Raw genomic sequence first — 25013 nt, 5'->3', positions numbered from 1 at the left:
TGGTCTCCGATGTTTTGGATGCAAGGCCTTGAATTAGTAGTGGGATAAATTTGTTTTAGATGTTAATCTTTGTTGTTTTTTTTCAATACAACACGCAGAACAAAAATAACAAAGCGGATTTGCAAATTAAATTTATTCGCCGATTTGAAATGGTTTAAAAATTTCAAAAAATATTGAAGAAATATACGTTCGGTAATATTTTGATAAGTCTATTTAAAAAGAAAGATTAAGTTTTTTATACTAACTTCAAAACGATGTCATTACAATCTAAATTGAAACGCAATTTAGAGAGCATTAAGCAAAATTTATCCCAAATAAATTCTGAACAAAACAGTGAAGTAAATTCAAAATTTTTTCGCAATAATGAATCAGACCGTTGTACATTTTACCAAAATCCTTATTCATCAATACCAGAAAAGTTTATTGCAATTATATTTAAAATGAATACAATGTTAAAGGAAATAAGTTTTTCATCGCCAGTTGATTACATTTATAATCCAACTGAATATGCGTTTAATAATCTATCTATGTATATCCATAAATATTGTTCAAGTCCAAAGGAAATCATGTTTTTGGGCATGAATCCTGGACCATGGGGTATGTCACAAACAGGGGTAAGATTAACCGCTTGTTTGTTAAGACTTTAATTGCATGTAACTTGTAATAGATTTTATAATTTTTTTTTTTTTTTTAAAGGTACCGTTCGGCGAAATTTCTATCACAAGAGATTGGCTACAAATATCTGGCCCAGTGAATAAACCACCACGTGAATTAAGTCTTCGTCCTGTTGACGGATTTAACTGTACTCGTACCGAAGTTAGCGGAAAACGGTTTTGGGGATTGTTTAAAGAACTGTGTGGAACGGCAGATAACTTCTTTCAGTATGCGTTTACGTATAATTACTGTCCGTTGGCTTTAATGAAAAGTGATGGCAAGAATGTTACGCCAGCTGATATAAGGGTAATTTTTTTAATATATTATCTTTGAAGTATTTAATAAGAATAAATGGCTACCATGTATACTAAGTTTAGTCCCAAGTTTGTAACGCTTAAAAATATTGATGCCACCAACAAAATTTTGCTATACGTGTTCATAAAATCACTTAATTAGTTCATTTCCGGTTGTCTGTCTGTCTGTCCGCCTGTAAACACGATAGCTCAAAATCGAAAACTTTTATTGCGTGCTCAGGACGTTAAAAGTAAGGTCGAGCTCATAAATGAACAACGCAGATGTCTTGAGTCCGCAGGACACATTTGTAAACCGTTAGAGATAGAACCATTAAATGTAAAAAATTTTTCATAAAAAAATAAACAACTTTTAAATGAAACATTTTTTCGTAAACATCACTGTTTACCCGTGAAGGCGCAAATTATGTAGTATGTATTATATGGGAATATCAGTTATGTGTGTGTGGCTATCTAAGAATGGATATCTTTCTTTACTTACATGACGTAAAAAACAAACGATTTCGTCATCAACACATTTTCACTTGTTTTCTTCAACAAGTAAGATAATAAGATTTTCAATTGTTTCCAATGAAATTTTTATTGGTTTATTAGGGACCTGCATCAAAACAACTTATACAAATCTGTGATCAAGCTTTATGCGAAGTACTTGCATTAATGAACGTGAAAATTGTTGTTGGAGTAGGTCGCTATGCAGAAAAACGAGCTAAAACAGTAATCGATGAACATTCAATGCAGGGGCTACAAGTATTGTTTCTTACACACCCAAGCCCAAGAGTTGTCGGCAGTGAACATTGGCACGAGAATACAATAAAGCATCTACAAGATTTAGATTTGCTCAAATATTTTCAGAAAACAATCTAAACAAATCTAATCGAACCAATATAATTTTTTACTGTGATTTTTTTTATTATAATTTTGTGATTTTAATGATTTAAAGTATTAAAAAAATGGATGCAAAAGATTCAGAATATATGCAAGTAGCCCTTAACTATGCTAAAGAAGCCCTAAATGCACAAGAAGTACCAGTTGGCTGTATTTTTATTTACAAAGGTTTCATAATTGCAAGTGGACGAAATACGGTAAATGAAACTAAAAATGCAACTCGTCATGCCGAATTCAATTGTATTGATCAAGTTTATGAATATTGTCGACTGAATAATTTACTTGTTGATAAAGTTTTCCAAACGATCGATGTTTACGTTACCGTTGAACCTTGTATAATGTGTGCAGCTGCATTATTTGAAACTGGAATACGAACAATTGTTTACGGGTGTAAAAATGATCGATTTGGTGGTGAAACTGTTGTGAATGTATCAAATTTTGTTGAAAATAATTGTAAAATTAAAGGAGGGCTATTTGCAGATGAAGCTATGGAATTATTAAAAGAATTTTATAAGGGTGTAAATCCCAATGCACCTAAGCCGAATATTAAAGGTAAACAAAAATCTTAAAAATATAGGATATTTCTTCTTTTTATTTTTAAATTTTGTAATCTTATGATATTGTTCTTCTTATGATATAAATATAAAATAAATGCCATAGAGGTAGTGGTGATTACGGGTTCATATAAATATCATACTAGGGTTGACTTATAATTTGGTAAAAACCAATCGGGATATTTAATAAAATCGAAATATTTTCGGTTTGTAAAATCGAAAAATTTAAATAAAATTGATATACAGGATCTACAAAAATTTTCAGCAGATTTAAATCTAGTGCCAAGTCATATCCAAACCCAATCACAAATGAATCTCCCTAGTTATGTTATATCACAAATAGTGCTAGTTATAATAATTTAACAAAAATTCTGTACTCAAAATTTGTTGTATAATTTTTGGTCTAATACAGATTTTCAACGCCTTTTTTTATCAACTTATTTAAATTCCTTGTTATTTTAAAAAAGTTTTCGAAAGCTCAATTTTTTGATTCAATAAAATCGTTTTATGCGTTACGGTTCTCCGAAATGTAAGTATTAAACAGGGCTACCAGTAGAACCAACCGTTTTTATTTCGTTGGATCACTGAAATTATTCCGAATCAAATCTTACTATATATTTCTTGATTTTTTGCCATTTCCAATTACTGTAAATTTAACGTAGAATATGAAAATAACTAAATATTTAGTTTTTGTTGATTGTCATTTATTTATCATTAAATTATCATTACAAAATTATATTTATCATTACAAAAGATTAGGCTAGCCTCAAATAAAAATCAAATAAAAAATGTATTACTTTGGTGGTAAAATTTTCTTCTACTTTACATTTGAATTTTTATTTTTGTATCCAATTATATGCAGCAATCTAGAGTACGAGTTGGATACAGAAGATAAGCAAATCATTCAGAAGATAAGCAAATCAATTTTATCATTTCATGTAAACGCAAAATCGATTTTATTTATACTGAATGGCTTTATTTTTCTTAGATTATTTAAATTCGTAAACCCACTATTTCTACACGGTAGCTACCCTGGTGGAAAAAATATTGGAAGAAAAAATATGTCTTAATAAGTCTAAAAAAGTTCTGAAAAAGTCTTAGGTCTGAATAACTCTGAATTCCCCAACGTTTTTGGACTAGTTTCATTCAGAGTTATTCAGACTAGTCCAACAACCTTGAGAAATTCAAAGTTCTTAAGACTTTCAGGCTTCTAAGACTCTTTTTTCAAATATTTTTTCCACTTGGGTATATCTAGGTTCTAATTTTATTTAGATATGTGTCGATTTTCGTTTAGAATTAATTATTGTTTTTTTTTTTTCTCGATATTTTATATAAAATTTTTATACAGAATTGTTAATGATATTCGATTTAAAAAAAAAATATATAAATGATTTTTTTCTAATTTGTTTCTTTTCGATTTCATTTAGTTGCACGAATGACTGACAAAAGTAACGTTTAACTCACACTTGACGCGACTATGATTGAACTATAGATTTGTCAATCATTAATCATAATTGAATGTAATTAATTGGAAGTTCGTTAATCGCTCTTCTCTTTTTGCGGGTTGTGTGAGTTTAACATAATAGTAGATATACACTGATCTGTGTTTATATTAGGATATCTTTGAAACCATACAACGATAAAAAAAAGCTGCAGGTAAGTATACTTATTCCATATCAGAGCCCATTGATATTTATTTAATTGAGTAATGTACTGTTCCGATTCAGTTAGAGATGCTGTATTTAGAGTCTGACCACGATATATAGTTGGTCTTTTTAGTAAGTATTGGCAATAAATTAGAGGGATGTCAAACATAATTTGTGCGTACCATATAACATTTTTTCTTAAACATCACTGTTTACCCGTGAGAGCGCAAATTGTTTAGTATGTATTATATGGGAATATCAGTCATATATGTGTGACATGTATGTATGTGTAATGTGACAGATTAAACAACACTGTCTACATGGTTTATTCAACAATTTACTCAGTCAATTGTTTGTTTTCACTTGTTACCTCATAACTCAACTTTTGACTGGATGAGCCGATTTTGATGATTCTTTTTTTATTTGAAAGCTGGTGCTTCCCGCGTGGTTGGTACAGTTTTGATAATGGCATCCAGGAGAAAACAATATAAGTCTTAAATTTGCATTAAGTATGCACGACAAGAGGACGTATAACTCAATATCACGCCAATCGATTTCGATTGTTTTTTTTTTAGTCACAAATTAGTTGGTGTACATCAAATTCACTAAAAATAAAAAACCTTTTAATAACAAGAAAGCTGACTTCAAAAAAAAGTATTCCAAAACAAATTAATACGCGCACTTAAAAGTAGAAAATAACGATAATATAATTGTAACTGCATTATATTATCGTTATTTTCTACTTTTTAGTGCATATTAATTTGTTTTGTAATAGTTTTTTTTTTTTTTAAGTTGTTTTTCTTGTTATTAAAAAATTTTTTTAACTCAAAGTTAATATTCACGTTAATCTCAAATGTTATTTTTATAGAATTCCATTTATTTCGGTTTACTCAATGATACCTAAAAATTTATTTCTTAAATAAATGCTTTTGTTGGGAGGCCGAAAGTCATACATTTATGATTTGGTACCAAAGCATAAATTTCGGTCTTTCTGCCTCCTAACAGAAGCAGTAAGTACGCACTTTCCTCTGTGGGTAAAGAAAAAAAATATGACATAGCTATCGAAGATAAGATTTGTTATGAAGTAAATGAAATTATTAATATGTTATATTAATAGCATCTATTGTTTACAAAATAAAACTCTGATTTCGGAGGTTTTTTTTCGATTTTGCATTATTATTTTTTTTCCTTTGGTATTATATCGTATAATATCGTAAGGATTGTCATTTATCGTATGTAGGACACAAAACAGTGTCTGGAATCGAGAATAAAAAAACATCGTAATGACTGTAAAAACAACAAAATTTAACATAGTTTTGTTAGATTTAGATCAAAATTAATAAAACAGACAATTTACGAGTAGATCAGACTCTCAAAATTTAAATGTAATTTTATTTAAATTTGTTATGTTGGTTCGGGTCGATTTCGATAATTATAAAAAATTTAATTTTAACTTTGAATTATTTAACAAATTTGTTGGGTGGGTAAGAATTGTTAGTTTTAACAATTATGAATTTAAACAAATAACACATTTGTTTAAATTCATTAATTTTATAGTCGATTTCGTATATGCATAATTTGTATATGTATTTCATTACAGAGTCTGATGAATATTCAAATTTGAACCGAAACTAGTTCGAATTAGAAAAATAAGAGTTTTATTAATATTAATATTTGTGAACTATGATAAATATGATGAAAGTATCAATGCATTTATGAAACGAAAAAAGAAGATGTATGCATGTATGAAATAAAAAATAATGAATGCATGTATGAAACAATTAAGAGATATATAATTCAAACAATGCGCAATTGCAATATTGCAATATAATCATTGATTTAATTAATCGAAAATTTTCTAGATAATGAGTCAGGATATTTCTTTCAAGATAAGTGAGTGAACATTTTCATCATACTGCAACCAAATTTTTATTTTTATTCTTAAAATAATGTCGCTACAAGGGGAATTTCTCGATATTGTCAAGGAAATGAATGAAAAATTGAAAAAAATTAAGTTTCTAGAACCCATTGAATATATTTACAACCCAACTGAATACGCTTTTCATACATATTCTATGTACATAGAAAAATATGGTTCAACCCCAAAGAAGATAATGTTTTTGGGCATGAATCCAGGACGCTGGGGTATGGTACAAACTGGGGTAAATATAACGGCTCATTTATTTTCTGTGTACATTAATTTTTATAGTTGATTGTTTTCAAAGGTACCATTTGGGGGAGTTTCTGTAACAAAAAAATGGTTAAAAATTTCTGGACCAGTGAGTAAACCAGTACATGAGTCACCTGGTTGTCGTGTTACAGGATTTGATCATAACACGTTTGAAATAAGTTCACGACGTTTCTGGGGTTTTTTTCGAAAACGGTGTAAAACTCCTAAAAGGTTTTTCAAAAATGCATTTATATACAACTATTGCCCGTTGGCTTTTTTGAAAAAAAATGGTTATAATTTCACACCCGAAGAAATAAAAGTATATATTTTAAATTTATTAAATTTTAACCAACAATCACACATTATATTTTTTTGAATTACGCCGCCCATACTAATATAACACTTTCAAATTTTTTAGTTGTATGTCATTACATCTAAAACCCGATAATTTGTTTTAAAGAACCTGATTATGAAATTAATTGAAATGAGCGAATCAATAGATTGGCACAATAAACTATGTTTTTATACCATGTATATGAAATATATCAAGATAAGTTTGTAACGCTTAAAAATATTGATGCTACGAATAAAATTTTGATATAGGTGTTCATAAAATCACCTAATTAGTCCATTTTCGGCTTTCTCTCATCACGATATCTCAAGAACGAAAAAAGATATCAAGCTGAAATTATAGCGTGCTCAGGACATAAAAAGTGAGGTTTGTTCGAGAAAACAATTGAAATTGTTTTCAATCAATTGAAAGTAATTGAAAACAAAAGACAAAAACTTGAAAACAAAATATAGTTCAGATAGGAGCCTTTTTTCTGCTACCCTCTACACTCAAGTTTCACGTCCTTATATATATGTTCTTGAACGAAGATTTTATATTGGAATAATCAGAAAAGGATACACACAAAATTTTCATTCTCGCACCCGCAATATTTTTTATAAGATATGACAAAAAAAATTAAATTTAAATTTTTTATCTTTGTTTATTTAGGAGCCATCAACCGCATTAAAAGAATTAACAGAAATTTGCGACGAGGCCTTATATAAATTACTGTTGTTATTGAAAGTGGAAATTGTTGTTGGCATAGGTCGCTTTGCAGAAAAACGAGCAAGAGCAGTAATTAGGGAGCATTCAATGCAGAACATACGAGTTATCTATCTTTTACATCCTAGCTCAAGAGTAGAGTATAATAAAAAAGTCAAGTGGGCAGACACTGCAAATCGGTTTCTAAGGTCTCAAGGTTTATGCCAATATTTTAAATAAAGCACAGAGTATTTGTTGAAAATAAATATAATATTTTATTTTATCTATGTGCGTTGGTTGCTAAATTAAATTGATGTTACTTCCTTGGTTACTTGTTTATTAAAATTGTCATTCACGATATATTTATGTGCGTTGCTAAATTAAATTGATGTTACTTCCTTGGTTACTTGTTGATTAAAATTGTCATTCACGATATATTTATGTGCGTTGCTAAATTAAATTGATGTTACTTCCTTGGTTACTTGTTTATTAAAATTGTCATTCACGATATATTTATGTGCGTTGCTAAATTAAATTGATGTTACTTTCTTGGTTACTTGTTTATTAAAATTGTTATATCCACGATATATCTTTTGTAATGAATGTATGTTCTGATTTACACAATAATTAAAAATAATTAATATACAGAATATATCGTTATCCGTTTAGTTAAATTTTAACAGTATTTGATAAATTCCTAACAATTTAGATTACAGACTAATACTATCATCATGCAGAACATTATATTTTATTATATGTTATTTTTTTAAATATTTTATTTAAAAAATGAATTGTTACTAATATTTTCAATTTTGATTTTAAATATATACTTATATACTGCAAATAAAATTATAATTTAAATTATTTACAATAAATTGTAACCCATCCCGCAACCTAAATTTTTTTCAATCTATTGTAAACAAAAATCTATCGTAATCCTAATAATTTATTTGAACATAATTACGTTCATATTTTCTTAAATGACGCAATTAGATACAGATTTATTAATGATAATTGTCTTATAGAATTATTTCTGCTTGATTGATAAAGGTTATTACATTGTTGCAAATTAAACATAGTAAAAATTCATGGACATAAAATAATAAGTGACCTCGAAACCAGATCACCATTTTCGTTTACTTTTACACACGTAATAAATATCTATACCATGTAGGTATATATGAAATATATCTAGGTATACTAAGTTTAATCCCAAGTTTGTAACGCTTAAAAATATTGATTCTACAAACAAAATTTTGCTATAGGTGTTCATGAAATCAAACATAAAAAATAAACAACTATTGTTTGAAACATTTGTTCTTTCATCACTGTTTACCCGTGCGGGCGCAACACAAATTAGCTTAGAAACATTATATATAGTATGTATAGATACAGGTTATGTGTTTGTTTGTTTGTTTATAGCATATACTATATTCACTCAGGAAGTGAGAAAAAGATACTCTTATTACTTTGTGTGTAAGAGTGGTTATCTTTCTTTGCTTATATGACGTAAAAAAATAAACGATTGCGTAATCAACACTGTCTATACATGGTATTTCAAAAATTAACTCAGTCAATTGTTTGTTTTCACTTGTTTTAAATAATTCGAATAGAAAAACAATTATAACAAGTGAAGGCAAACAATTGACTGAGTTAATTGTTGAAGTATTATGCATAAATAGTGTTGATTACTCTATCACATTGCACATATACAATTTATATAATACATGCTATACAATTTACGCCTAATTTGCGCCCTCACGGGTAAGAAGTGATGTTTATGAAAAAATATTTCAAACAAAAGTTGTTTATTTTTTTATAAGGAACATTTCTTTACATTTAAACTTTTGTTCTATCTCTAACGGTGTACAAGATGGGTCCTACGGACCCATAAGTCAAGGTCTAATTGACCTATGTTGCTGATTTACGAACTCGACCTCACTTTTTACGGCCTGAGTAGGTACGCTGTAAAAATTTTAGCTTGATATCTGTTTTCGTTTTGGAGTTACCGTGCTTACATACGGACGGACAACCGGAAATGGACTAATTAGGTGATTTTATGAACACCTATACCAAAATTTTGTTGGTAGCAACAATATTTTTAAGCGTTACAAACTTAAATTGGGACTAAACTTAGTATACCTTGCATATTACATATATGCATGGTATAAAAATTTTAGAACTTTGTTACGAAACTAATAAAATTTCCTGACTTTTTTTACGGAATGTATGGAGCATGTAGAGCATGTAATAGAGCATGGATTACCTGATATTTCCAGGTTTTCTAGTAATGTGGCCACCATGAATATATACTTACTTTATTACGAAACTAATAAAATTATCTGGCTTTTCTCTTTTTTTCTACAATTTGAGTTCCCTGACATTCCTAAGTTTTCCAGTAACATGGCCACCATGATTTTATACTTACTGTTTAATTTCTTGGCTTAAAAATGATTTCCTTGGTTTATCGCTAAACCTGAAAAATAAAGAAATAGTCAGAAAGACTTATTAAGAAGGTATATATAAAACTTATAAAGGAATATTTTCTACATTAATTATTGTTTTTTCGAGCTTATTTACAATTTTAAAATGTACATTAAAATATATTCGATAAAAAAATTTTTGTTTCTACTTTTAATTATTTTATTTTATATTAAAAATAGATACGAGAATTATTTTTTTAACACTAATAAAATATATATCAAAAGAAATACATACTGTTTATGTTTTTTAAAATAAAAGAAAAATTTTTATCAACAATTGTTTTTATAAGATAAAAAAAGTGTTCGATTTGAAATAACATTGTTTTACGAATCGAATCACATAATAGCGTTGCTTTGACTGTTTTCAAGTTATTTGCCGAAATAAAATGTATCTAATTATAAAATGAGATGCAGTTTAATCACAGTAGGTGGGTACTTTCTATTTTCGTTTTCAAAATCTATTTACAAAAATAAAAATATTTTCTTTTAGATTTAGGGCCAGGCCAATTTTAGAACGGCTGAAATTTTTAGAAGAGCTAATGTCAAGATCGTATCTAAGAACTTTTTCATCTATGAAAAATTTCTTAACGGGGGATTTTTATTTCAGGTGACTCGGAAAGTTATTGTGACAATTTTAAAATTGGTGAATTTTCATTGAGGAAGATATTTAAAGTAGGAGATCATTGAATAAAAATTCGAAACGTCATTTTGCTTGACATTCATCGATGCAGGGTGTCCGTTGCTTGATAGTTTGAAAATTGCAATTTTAAAGGTACCGTTCCAGCGGAAATTTTGTAATTTCGAGCATTGGAGAAAATACTTTTGCATTTCTTATTCAATTATCTTCTTTTTTTAAAATCACCCTCATCAATTTTAAGGTTTTTCCGCTATTATACATTTTCAGGCCGTTCTGAAATTTCTCTCAAATATTACGCCTGACCTTAAATCTATTTAAATTACTTTTTTATCTAATTTTATTGTTTTAATTAAAAGTCGAATAATTACGTCTAGGTCATACAAATTTGTAAATATCACATGAAAATCATAATATTTAATTATGGAATTAGCAAATTTCTTGGTACGTCATTTTTTAAAAGTTTTGACTAGGAATAATTAATATCGTCGCGTCGGTTAGGAGCAATTATATTAACACAAAAAATTCGATTTTCAGTAAAAAATGTTTGATTTGATATCAGAAAACGAAAAAAAAAACACACGCTTTCTAAAGTTACCCTGTTTTGGTGAAAGTTTCAAGATGTTTTTTATTTTCGAATTTTGGCAATTTCCCAAAAAAATAACTCTTGAATCCAAATTTATGTAAACTATAAATTTTAAGTGGATATTGAATCAGAATCGGTGAATCATTGACTGAGTTTGTTTTACAAAAATTTTTTTTACATCCTTTACAAGAATAAATTAATAAACTTGTAAAGTATCTAAAAACAGATACTTTATATGTTTTTACTTTATATGTTTTGATAATTTCGAAAAACTGAAAATAATCCTCTTTTTTTGTATGTTTTTTTATGAAAATATGTACTTTAGGAGCCTTACAAATTTCATAAGAAATTTAATAAATGGCGTTCTTTTTGAAAATGCACTTGATACTAGTTTACTGATATCAAAATACAGATTCCCACTAAAAATCATGATTCGAGTCTAAATTATTTACCGTCGATTTAACTATTTTGGTAAACGGCTTAGTATCGTCGATAAAACAAAAACGTCACATTTCATGAATGTTTTAAAATCACGTATAACATTTCTGAAATATTAAGGGGGGTAACTTACTGATCTGATACGAACAATTTGAAATTGCCTGGTTTTCATAACATTTCCTCAGGAAAGGTGTTTAAATAAATTACATTTTCTTTCATAAAAGTCTACTTGAGTAAATAATTCGAAAAATGAGTTTTATCTTCTATGACTTTTAATTTGACCTTAGGGGTCATTTAAATGTCAACTCAAATTCGTATCTTAATAGGACATTTATTAGAACGAAAAATTAATTTTTTTTGGAAAATTGTTTTTATAAAAAAACTAACATATTTTTCCGAAAATAATTTTTCGTAAACCGAGTAAATTTGTCAGGAATCGAATTCAAAATATTTTGTATTCAATTGACTTCAAATTCATTCGGTTTTCGAAAAAGTGTGTCTCACAAAAAAAATAAGACATTTTATAAGAAAAAACTTCCAATTGAAAATAGTCTATGATTATTTATGAACTTGAGTTGACTTTTAAATGACTCTAAAAGTGAAGTTCAAATTTAGTTTGTCACAGGATGTTCAAATTTGAGCACTTAAAACTTATTTTTCGCTTATTTATACAGCCATTGGGTTAAATGAATAAACCCGGAAGTAATTAATTGTTTTTCATTTTTAGGTATTGTCAATTTCCTAAAATTGATAAAGAAACTTGATTCAATTTTTTTTGGTATGTTAATATGTTAATGTTTCGATAATTTTTTCTTCGAATCGAATCGGTTATCAAAGACCAAACTTTCTCGAAGAGCTATCAAACCATTCTGTATTATTCGAATATTCAAAATTTCCCTTAGCGACCCCCAATATTTACGTACTGCAAATTATTGCACAAAATGATATTTTATGAAAATATCGTAATTAGTACGTTGAATATGTATTTCCCTTTTTTTAAATTGAAAAATAATTCTCATATTTATAACGATTTTATCTTTTTTATATATGAAAAATAGTATAACAATATCTTCATATATATATATATTAAATTGAATTCGAGAAAAAACGGGTAAATAAAATTATTTCTCAACGAAAAAAATAAAAAAACATTTCGAGAAATAATCATCTCTGTAAAATGCATATATTCCAGTCGCTACTAGTAATTCTGTGAACACTGAAGGTTAATCGAGATATAAATTATTCTTTAAGTTTTTTGACACGTAGAATCGATTTTTAATAGTTACAAATTCGCCCAATCTGTCAGTCCACCTCCGCTTCAAATGATGTATAACAATCTTAACAAAAATTTTTTGGTGGATCATTTCGTTTTATTAGGTAGATGCTGCCTTTGGATGCAATATCTCGGAAACGACACAATTATTTTGGGAACTTTTGACATAAGGTCGTACGAACACCAAGGTAATGGTAGATTTAGGATTGAAATTATATGTACCTTCTTTTCAACTTGGATGATGAATTTTGTTATAACTTCATAAATGTAAACGAAAAATAAGAATAAAATTTTTCAATATCGGCCTTGGTTTCGAAATATCGAAAGCTAAATAATTAAACAAAATTTTCAATTTTAAAATTTACTCCAGATATTCTTGCTTTTCGTCTTATATTGTCAAATTATAACATAATTCATCATCAAAATTGAAAAAATATATTTTTTCAATTTTTAATTCCACTACCATGCTTGTACATCCCTAATTAGTCGAGCACGACAAGTTTTTTTTATTTTCAATAATTTATTAAGGTTTTATCTTTAAAAAAATTTTTTTTTTAATTTCCACTATGAAAACATACCATCCCTACCTTTGAAATCATATGCCTACTTTTGAAGTCATTTAATTTAGACTTAGTCTAACTACATATAAAAAAAAATCAAGCATTTTATTTTAAATTGCCTTGGTGCTCGTACATCGTTAACCAATGGAGATTGTGTAATAGTTCTTTTATAAAAACAACGTTTAAAATTTAAAAAATTCCCACTTGAGTGTTAATGTAATGTCAGATATTGAATATGCCCTCTTTTGGATCGATTGGATGAAGGGTGTTTTTGAAAAAAAAAAAAAAAAAAAAGAAGGTTGGGGGTTAAATTAAAGGGCAAAGGTTGAGTTTGAATCGACCAAAAAACAAAAAAAACTGAGGAAATGATTCATATCCACGATTTAACGCCTTCAGTGCCCACAGAGCACCTGCTAGTTACTGTACTAATAATTTTTTATTTTTTTTAATAATATCTATTTAAAGCTATATATTATTTTTTTATTGATACTGAATAATTTGTTTTTAACACTAAATACGTGAACATAAAATTTGTACAAATATAAACACAAAAGATAATACAATTAAGTATTTGATTTTTTCTGAAGACATTTGTTATTTGCATTATGAATACGATTTTTTAAGACTCCCTTCTACATTTTTCGTAAAGAAAGTACCTAAGCTACACCACTTAGTTCTAAAAAAAATTGATCACTGGCGTTCGTTGGTCTATTGTAGAAGAGAGTTTTAATTCAGATATTTCAATTTTGAAATCAAAACTTTACAGTGAGAAATTATTTAAAAAAGTACATCAATTACGAGATTTTTGAAAAAAATTATTTTTTCCGACTGTTTTCACGGAAATTTTGGAAATCAAGAAATAAAGTTCCAATTAAATATGTAAAAAATTTAATTTCTCATTATTTTTGCAACTTTCAATACGCCTAAGGCCAGGCCAGGTAGTGCTTGATAGGTTGTTATCAAGGGGATACTTTACAACTTTTTCCTCTGTGTGTGTACAAATTTTTAATTGTGCAACAAGCTTGAAATTAATGAATATACATTAAAATTGATTTTAAGTAAGAATATAATTGAACGAAACAAAATCAAGCAAAACTCATTTCATACAATCGAAACGTGTACATATCGAATCAATCGAATTTCATTGTTGCGACACCATAAAACTACAATTTTTAAGATGTCGGAGAACCTGTTCTAAATCGCCCGTCGGACAAAATGATTTTTGCATTTATTATTTAATTATATTCTTATTTGTATATGGTCCTTAATGAATGGTTATCAATTTTAAGCTTTCATCACAATTAAAAATTTTCGATTTCGGCATGCTGAAACCAATGAAAATTTTCTAAGAGTATAAAAATTGTTAGCAACAACCTTAAAAACATCCTCTCAAATTTCCAGCCCGTTTTGAAAAGACTGTCAATTATTGAGCCTGGCCATAGACCTAACAGAAATTTTTTGTAAATAATTGTCCAGAAATTTAGATTGAAACATCGTTCTTTCTCTTTTTATCACGATTGTAGCACATTTTTAACAAGTCAAAATTAAAATTTGGTAAATAAATCTGAAAAATTTTTATTTCAAAAATTGAAAAGACTAAATTATTTTCAAATTGTTTCGAAATGCATTGCATTAGTATTGAAATGTGAGTAAAGTGTCTTGTTAAAAATCTTTGGCTTATTTATTTATTTTTAATTTTTTTTTTACATCCGAACACAGGACATTTATTTTTTATTTATAAAAATTTTCTTTACAAAAAATATCAGTCCCTATTTAAAAAAATAAATACATAAATATACATAATTATGAATTAGTAAACTTTTTCAAAGATTTCGAACATTTATTTTTTTCATATTTTCCGCTCTTTTTTTTTTGCAAATTTATTTTTATTCTCTTTTTAAAAAACTTAAAGCTATGCTACTACGTTTTTAATAAAAATGGGACAAAAATATTCAAAAAAATTTTATATTAGTATATACTTTTAAATCACAGTGGTTTTATCTCTTAAACATTAAAAGTTATATACTTTTTTCACATAAATACAATTCGAAACAATATAATATATCTTAATAATTAATAAAATAGTGTACCAAATAAGTTGTTCTGTAAAAAAAATATAAATTTTCGAAATGAAATGATTAGCGATGATTTGAAACAATACAAATACAAAAAAACTGTTTAATAAATACTGTTTTGGTTAAGTGACGCAATATATAAATTCTTATTTGATACACCCTGTAAATAATTTGAACAAAAGGAGGGGAAAATTTAATGCTTCCAATAAATATGTAAACATTTACTAGAAGTATTAAAAATATTTTGGCAATAAACAAAAAATTGAAACAAATCACATTTAATTCGCTTCAGATGTTTCATCAACATCAGATTCTGAAACTGTTCGATTTGAATTGGGATTATCATTTTCTGGTGCAGGTGTGCTTGGTCCTGATGACTGATGTGAAGCAAAACCATTCATTGATGAATATGGTGTATTTTCAACTGGTGATTTTGATCCCATATTTTCTTGTTCTAAACTGGAATCACTATCGGATGAACTACCTGATGAACTGTCACTTTCAGAATCCACTGAACTACTTATCGACGAACTAACGGAACCCCGTTTTCGTGGCTGTCTCGTTTTACGTAATCGTTCATTTTCACGTCGTAATGCATCATTTTCATTCATTAATTTCATTATTTCTAATTGAAAATCAGGCATTGAACTGATATCAACCATAATTCCATTGTCTTTTTGTGTAACGTCTTTACTTTCACTACCGACACTTGGTGATTTACTGCTTAGACATTTTGTTAACATTTCCACACGATTTTCCATTTGTATACACTCTTGTAATAATTCTTCACGTGACATTGAATTTAATCGTTCCGTTCGTATGTCTTGATAAGTATTTGAAAATTCACGAGTTAAAAATTCTTCTTCGTCTTCAGGTGATGAATAATAATCCATATCGGAATCAACACTAAAACTGGAATCGCGAGTACGTGATTGTCCTGAACGTGTTTTTAATCGTTCAATTCGACTTTCCAAACGATCCTCAATTTCTTTTAAATATCCATGATCATGATCCTCAATTAAAAACTGATTACTATTATACGGTGCTAAAGCTTGTCCGGGTGCTAATATTTTTGAACGTTTTTTATTGCCTTTACGTTTTTGTACATCCGTTTGAAATTTACGTTGTTGTAACGATAATTTCGTATATGGATTTGCAGCATACCGTCGTTTAGGTTTCCCGCGACGAGTTTTCTTTTTTTTAGTGGGCATGTCATCATGTCCACTTCCATTTCCGTCTAGTACAGAATTTTTATCACTTGGTGGCGCATCAATCGATCTTGTTTGTACATGATCGACGTCATCTTGGATTCGATTCTTAACATTTTGTATACGATTTTCAAAATTTTCACTCATCGTAATTTTTTTTATTTTTTCACACAATTCTTATTTTTTGATAATTTTTCAATGAATTTTTTGTTATAAAATTATCACTTATCTATTATATTCACGAAGCACTCGAAACACGTCTGAACGTTGAAGCAGCGATTTCGCCATTTTTGATATAATATGTTTACGTGCTTTGTCGCTACAACTTCAGCGCCATTAAAGACCAGCCTACTATATGCATAATATAAATACAAAATTTCTTTAGTTAATGCAAAACATACTAAACAAAGATAGATACAATAGATTTATTTTATGTTAGCCTCTTTACTCATATCATTTTGCTTTTTTTATTCATTCGATAATGATAATAAATAGTGAGCCTTTATCATTGAACAAGATATAACATATACTGCTTATAATATACGCAACAGAGACAGCGTTAATACAAATATCACAAATACATTCAATATTAATAACGGACTTTATAATATTATACGTGTGTGAAGTGAAGAGAGTAGTACTTTACAATCTTTTTTTTCAATTTTTATTTTCAGAATAATATACACAAAAAAAAAATGCATAGATACCAAAAATCTTAACATTATTATTTAAAAAAGAGCTAAAATAAAAGCTTGATTATATTTGCTTTAGCAATAATTAAAAGACAAGAGCTTTAATTGCACCTAATTGTTTCAACAAACAACATTGTATTGTATTTTGCAATAATATTCTAATGTTTATTGATATCTCATAGATTTTAAAATGTTGTTTATTGATCATAAACAAAAGAAAGAGAAATTTTATTAGATTTTCTCTCTTATAATTATACCTTTTTGTCTGTTTTGAAACTAAACTAAACAAGATTGTAAAGAATTAATAATTCACTAAGAATTGAATTAATTACATATGAACCTATATTTATAATTAATACAGTTCGTTTTTTATTTTATTTCGTGTATTTATTTCAGTTTGTTTATAATATTCGTACAATTATTTATAGAACGGATTGTAATTTATCTATATATACTAGGAGAAGTCATTATTATGGCATATTATTTGAACAGCACGTTTTATTAGTGTTGTTATTAAGGTGACTCTTTGATGAAATATTTTGTTTTTCGAAATTGTTTAACAACGTATTACTGTCCAACCAACCAACGAAAAACCAGATTTCAGTGTTTAAAGTTTACTATCGTTACTTGCGCTGTGCAGATGTTAAAAATGGAATCTAAAATTGGTTCGGATAAAACAATTCAAGGCTTCGCCACAATTTATTGCATAAATGGTACTTCCGAGTTCATATTGGGGCGACAATCAACATGAGATCTGAGTCATTTTTCACTTGCTCCCGTGATGTGCATATATGTCCTACTTTTCTACTCGACGGGGGCGGAAAGCGACACTTTTTTCTAGCACAGCGGGACGGAAGTTAATACTCACCGCCCAAAGAGCAAAAATGGTATATTACACATCTAGGGAGCAACAGTAAAGAGTGTCTCAGATCGCATGTACATTGTAGCCCGACGCGAAGCCGAGGGTGACAAAGACAAACATGGTGTGTATACTATTTTTCTCTTCGACGGAGGCAGAAAGTGGCAATTTCGCTTTGCACAGTGGGTAGAAAGTCTGCACGGAGGTGAGAAACAATTATTTTTTTACCAGGAATTTTATTACAGTTGAATAAGGTTTCGTGTGATGGCCCTGTACGTGGTTTGCTAAGATGGGTCGGGCCTTTCAATTTCGTTTAGGATAAGTAAACAAAATATATTGGAGTATCCTAAAGGAAATTACAGATCACAAAGGTTGGTTTAGTACAAAATAGCGTGTTTTCTTTTGATTAAATGCAATAATAACACATTTTTAAGTTGTACTTTCTCCGAAAGCTAACGTTTTTCGAAAAAATGTTTTAAACTAAAATTGTTAGTTTTTTTTATGAAGATCAATTTTCTAATTTAAAGTGTTATTCTATCTCTAACCGGCTAGGATCTAAATTGGCTATTAAAGAAACCCGAAGAACTAGGTTCAGTCTGAAGTCAGAACATGATGCTCCCATCAAACTTTGCAACTTTTGTTGAAATTATTTTTTGATTGGTTAACTTAACTACAAAACGTTAAACGAGATATTTAGATGTATAGCTTAAAATGGCCCACCATGTATTTAATTAAGGTGACCAACTAAACTCATTTACTGAGTTTTGTACTCTTTTCTCGTAAACCGGACTCTTTTCAAATCCTGTACTCTGAAAGTACTGCTTTGTATAATTTTATACTCATTTGTATTTCTAAAACATTTTTTAGATTATTTTATTTCAATTTTATTAATTTAATATTTAAAATTATTTTGACAGTGATTTGAATTTCACGCGCGCATATTGCTTGTCGTATGGCATGCTTGACAGTCTTGACGCTTGCGTAGTATGATCGGCAAAGTTTTATGGGTAATTCCCTTTCTGTTTAATTAATTGGAGGTTAGAGAAAATCAACAATTTCGTACTTTTTGTTCAAGTTTACAAGATTTGAGGTGTACAAAATAAAATTAAATTTTATTTTATTTATCTAGGGAAGGTGAAAAAAGATGGGTAGAAATCTTTCGGCATTTTAGAGTAGAACATATCCCACATGAAAATTTAAAAGTTTTAATAGAAATTTCCTTATGTTGTCCAGGCACTAATGCTGCTATTGAAAGGGTGTTTTCACTAGGGAATGATTATTGGAGCAGTGAGAAGTCGCAACTTTCTGTAAAAACATTTTCTGCCGTCTTAACAGTCAAATTTAATATGCAAAATGAAAGTTGTTCGGATATGGCTACATTATTAGACGAACATCCTCATTTAGAAAAAAAATCCACTCCGAAGAAAAATATGCTTTTAAAAGAAAATAATGCTTTTATCGTTTTTTCTTATTTTTTTTTCACCTATGAAATACTTGCAAAGTGTACTCTTTTTAAACAAAAAATAGTTGGTCACCTTAATATAATGTTTGAATAAATTAGAGTAAGAAAACAAAATTTGGTTATTGTTTCCTTATAGTTATAATATCTGCTTAAAATTAGTTCAGTTGAGGTGAAAAAACTTTAATAAATCTAATCAATACATAGTTGTGGTATTTTCTCTTATCAATCAATATGTTTGTTTACTTTTATTTTTGTCTTATTATTATAATTAATCGATTTTTTTGCGGTTTTTTGCTTTGCTCTCTGATGATTAGATTATATTTCACAGAGTTCAGACTGTATTCAATTTTGTTTAACTAATATAATATTAGTGCTGCAATCGGGTATCTACCACATGGGTTTGTTGATTCTAGGTACCTTTTTTAGGGTCTCCAACAATTGGCCGACTTGTCCCCCAAAAACCTCCTAAAAATCCTCTAAACATCGTATATGCTTCCAAACTTTGGTGAACTTTGGATAATACTTTTTTTACCGCTTACTTTCAACATAGTTTAAAACAAGTGAAAACAAACAATTGACTGACAATGAGTTAATTGTTGAAATACCATGCATAGACAGTGTTGATTACTCTATCATATTACACATACATACATGTCACACATACATAACTGATATTCCCATATAATACATACTATACAATTTCCGCCTAATTTGCACCCTCACGGGTAAACAGTGATGTTTACGAAAAAATATTTCAAACAAAAGTTGGTTATTTTTTTATAAGGAATATTTTTTATATTTAAACTTTTGTTCTATCTCTAACGGTTTACAAGATGGGTCCTACGTACCCAAGACCCAATTGACCAATGTTGCTCATTTACGAACTCGACCTCACTTTTTACGTCCTGAGTGCTCTATAAAAATTTTATCTTGATATCTTTTTTCGTTTTTGAGTTATCGTGTTCACAGGCGGACGGACGGACGGACAACCGGAAATGGACTAATTAGTTGATTTTATGAACACCTGTACCAAAATTTGTTTCGTAGTATCAATATTTTTAAGCGTTACAAACTTGGGACTAAACTTAGTATACCTTGGTATATTTCATATACATGGTATAAAAAAATATGTGAATTAATAATATTTATAAAGTAAAAATTTGAAAAATGCATTTAAAAAAACTTTCAAGGGCACATTTTAGGAATTTTTTCTAGAAACATTAAAATTGTTAGATATCATATCCGGTCGAATTAAATGAGTGAAGGTCGAATTATATGAATGAAGGTACAAAAACAGGTTTTTTGTGATTTTAAGCAAAATGATTATTTTTATCATAAAACGAGTGAAAACAAACAATTGACTGGGTTAAATGTTGAAATATCCTCTATAGACAGTGTTGATTACACTGTTACATTATACGCATACATACATGTTACACATAACTCATATTCCCATATAATACATACTATACAATTTGCGCCCTCACGGGTGTATAGTGATGTTTACGAAAAAATGTTTCAATCAAAACTTGTTTATTTTTTATAAGGAACATTTTTTACTTATACATTATTTTAAACTTTTGTTCTATCTCTAACGGTTTACAAGACCTTGACCTATGTTGCTCATTTACGAACTCGACCTCACTTTTTACGTTTTTAGCACTCTGTAGAAATTTTAGTTGATATCTTTTTTCGTTTTTGACTTTTTTCGAAAATTGACTAATTAGGTGATTTTATGACTACCTATATCAAAATTTTGTACGCAGCATCAATATTTTTAAGCGTTACAAACTTGGGACTAAACTTAGAGTACTTTAATGTATATTACATATATACATGGTATACTTAGCTCAGACGAAAATTAAATATAAAAATGTTTCAATACTTTTTTTTTCTAAAAGCCACTATTTTTACGATATAACGATTCAAAAAAATGGAAGAGTTGCAATTGTCCTAATATGTATAAGTACGCCACATCACTGCTACATTAGAAGCGGGCATACATTTTTGTTTATATTACTTGCAAAATCCGATACTCATACCAACCTGCGTTAGCTTTCTAGTAACGTAAACCACACTGACGAGTTGGCCAGATGAGTTTGCAGATTTGTTCGACGACCCGATCAGCCAATGTATGGCCAACTTTGAAAAATCAGGATTGTGGCAAGATTTGTCGTTCGTCTAGTGAATGGAATACATTAGAGAACGATCCGTTAATCGGAAGGAGAGAATTTTAAGAAATTTTTAAGATAATGTGCTTTAATCTTATCTGTATTGAATTCATATTTATTTGATGCTTCCCCTTAATATGCACAAAAGTTAAAAGTATTACAGGTGTAAATAAATTAATTTGAAGGACATATTTATAGTTTTCGTTTTATGAAATATATTTTTGTAAAAAAAAATTAATTTTTTTTTGTTTTTTGGTAAAGTACATTCATATAATATGAATCTTTGCAATTTGAAAATAAATAAATCATTTTATTTTGTTTTTAGACCAAGTTGAGTGGGCATATATTTCAGTCGAGACACACATAAATAAGTGCGTGTACATCCCATTAAGGGAGTCTTCCTCGTTGTTGCAGCTGGTCAAAATTAGATAAATATCTAACGTATAGATACGTTAATATTGAAATGATTATATAGACAGACTGAATTACTAGACGAATCATTTTAGATCAATAAAAAAACTTTTAACAAAAAGAAAACCGACTTCAAAAGAAAAACTTTTCCAAAATAAATTAAAATGCACTAAAAAGTAAAAAAATAACTATAATATAATGTAGTTAAAATTTTTGTTATTTTTCGAGTCGGTGTCTGACTGATATTTCCATATAATACATACAATACAATTTACGCATAATTTGCACTCTCACGGGTAAACAGTGCTGTTCATGAAAAAATGTTTCAAACAAAAGTTGTTTATTTTTTTTATAAGAAACATTTTTTACATTTAAACTTTTGTTCTATCTCTAACGGTTTACAAGATGGGTCTTACGGACCCAAGACTCAATTGATCTATGTTGCTCATTTACGAACTCGACCTCAATTTTTACGTTGTAAGCACGCTATAATTTCAACTTGATATCTCTTTTCGTTTTTGAGTAATCGTGATGACAGACGGACATACAGACGACAGACAATCAGATAGACAGACAGGCATCCGGTAATGAACTAATTGAAGATTTTATGTACATCTTTACCAAAATTTTGTTTATAGTATCAATATATTTTTAAGCGTTACAAACTTGGGACTAAACTTAGTATACCTTGATTTTTTTTCATATACATGATATAAAAATACACAAACTAAAACGGAGCTGGAGGAGCGAAAAAGTATCAAATTATTAAATACTCAATTACTAGCAGACTACTAAAAAAAAGTCTCCTTATTGATACATAATTAGGGATTTATAAAATAATAGACCCAGAAAAAATAGACCGAAAAAATTTCTGTAATAGTGTCTCATTTTTGAACGCAAGGGCTAAAAACTTCAAAACCCGACCAATTCTATATAGTGGACAAACTCAACTCAAATTTTCAGTCTTTTTTCCGTCTATTTTTTTTGCAATTAGATACTTAATCCAGCCATTTCCACACTCAAATATTCTTTAACTTACTCTCCCCGCTTATACTTACTAGATTTTATTAATGTTTGGGGATTTTAATACTTTTTAAAATTGCCTAAATTTTGTCATTTTAGTTTGCATATGGATGTAGTGTGGCGTTCACACAGAATTTGTTATTACTGCTGTATTTATAGGCCATCTAAATCTTTTGTTTTGTTGTAAAATAATTATAATTACAAAACAATGAACTAGCCTTAATTAATATTTTCTTATCAGAATAACAAAATAAACTGGCTAAAGTATAAAATTTTTAACAAAGGATATATTACGATTTAAAATGAGAAATATTTATTATTTTGTCATAATAATACCATGTATATATGAAATATACATAGTATATTAAGTTTAGTCCCAAGTTTGAAACGCTTAAAAATATTGATGCTACGAAAAAAATTTTGGTATAGGTGTTCATAGATTCTGCACCTAATCTATGGCACCTAATTATTCCATTTCATTGTCCATTGTACCATTTCATTTTCATTGTCCGTAAGCACGATAACTCAAAAACAAATAGCGTGCTTAGGACGTATAAAGTGAGGTCGAGTTCGTAAATGAGCAACATAGGTCAATTGGGTCTTGGGTGCGTAGGACCCATCTTGTAAACCGTTAGAGATAGAACAAAGGCTTAAATATAAAAAATGTTCCTTATAAAAAATATAAAAACTTTTGTTTGAAACATTTTCTTGTAAACGTCACTGTTAACTCACGAGGGCACTCATTAGTTGCAAATTTTATAGTATTTTTTAATAGGGAATTATCAGTTATGTATGTGTGACATCTATAGGTATATTTGTAATCAACACTGTCTATACATGGTATATCAACAATTACCTCAATCAATTTTGTTTTCACTTGTTTTAATACATATTTTATTAACATTATTAAAATGATTAGTTAATAAATTATTTTAAAACTCCTACATACACTATCGAAATGGTATTTGAGGATGAACTTTTTTTTAGCGCCAAAATAAGTTAGTCAATTTTCACTCAGAGATCACAATTTTTACTCAATCGAAATAAAGTTCGTTAAATTTGTTAAATAAAATCTATGATGGGTTGGCTCAGAAGAAATAATTTTTTCCATTAAATCTAATTTTTAAAGAATCAAGTTGCTCTTTTTTTTTTTTTAAATTTCATTCGACAGCTGGATCGAGAACGCACTCCATTTACTATGTCGATGATTACGTCATTACTGACATACAGGAAAGGACAGGCTCACCCTTTGTGTCCGAATGATGTTTTAAAAAATATCTCATTTTTCTGCCACGAAAGAAATTTTTAATTAGTCTGTTAATTGGATAATTATTCAATGATATTGCCTCATTACACGTAATTTGATAGTTGGCAAATTGAATTTCTATCAATATTTAAATGAACCACTTATGATTTTCGGTGTATTTTTTTCACCTGAATCCGAAAAGCAGGGATATTTATAACGCTACCAATCATGTCAGGTAATGATTTTTTTAAAACTCAGAGCATGTTTGGTAGCGCTATAAATAATTAAATTGCCTATAAAAAGTTACTGAATTATATTTCGAAAAAACGACCTTAATTTACGCCGAAAACCATAGATCGTTTTCGGGGAAGTTAATCGGTAAAAAAAAAAAAAAACAGGCTCAGCGATCGGAATAAAATAAAAATCGATTATTATTATGCCATTGAATGGTGCACTTAGTGCGTGGAATGGAATGACGCCTGCAAAGAATGATTTTTTTTTGAGTGCATGATGGGACCCCGTTGATCACGTGGTCCTAATTACCTACCCAGAGTATTCAGTGGAAAAGAGGTCTGGAGAGGTGTTTGTGATTTCCATTTTTTTTTTTTTTTTTTTTTTTTTTTGAAAATCTTTACTTTA

General features: G+C 28.6%; 3 protein-coding genes across 3 annotated transcripts; 2 read left to right on the top strand and 1 right to left on the bottom strand.

Moving 5' to 3' along the window:
* The first annotated feature begins 230 nt into the window (after positions 1 to 230).
* LOC123292975 lies at positions 231 to 7868 on the top strand. The gene is made up of 7 exons (XM_044873689.1): positions 231 to 614; positions 697 to 960; positions 1560 to 1828; positions 1906 to 2402; positions 5971 to 6212; positions 6276 to 6539; positions 7221 to 7868. The coding sequence occupies exons 1-7, from the start codon at positions 255 to 257 to the stop codon at positions 7491 to 7493; spliced, it is 2169 nt and encodes a 722-aa protein (XP_044729624.1). The 5' UTR covers positions 231 to 254; the 3' UTR covers positions 7494 to 7868.
* LOC123293785 (tRNA-specific adenosine deaminase 2) lies at positions 1807 to 2629 on the top strand. The gene has a single exon (XM_044874695.1). It carries the CDS (start codon positions 1916 to 1918, stop codon positions 2417 to 2419), a length of 504 nt encoding a protein of 167 aa, XP_044730630.1. The 5' UTR covers positions 1807 to 1915; the 3' UTR covers positions 2420 to 2629.
* A 7483-nt stretch (positions 7869 to 15351) lies between the features above and the next one.
* On the bottom strand, positions 15352 to 16838 carry LOC123293784 (protein HEXIM1). The gene has a single exon (XM_044874694.1). It carries the CDS (start codon positions 16655 to 16657, stop codon positions 15581 to 15583), a length of 1077 nt encoding a protein of 358 aa, XP_044730629.1. The 5' UTR covers positions 16658 to 16838; the 3' UTR covers positions 15352 to 15580.
* Positions 16839 to 25013: the final 8175 nt, after the last annotated feature.

The sequence above is a fragment of the Chrysoperla carnea genome, chromosome 2, assembly GCF_905475395.1.
Source record: "Chrysoperla carnea chromosome 2, inChrCarn1.1, whole genome shotgun sequence".
In the NCBI taxonomy this organism is placed as follows: domain Eukaryota; kingdom Metazoa; phylum Arthropoda; class Insecta; order Neuroptera; family Chrysopidae; genus Chrysoperla; species Chrysoperla carnea.
This window is presented reverse-complemented; position numbering and strand designations above follow the sequence as displayed.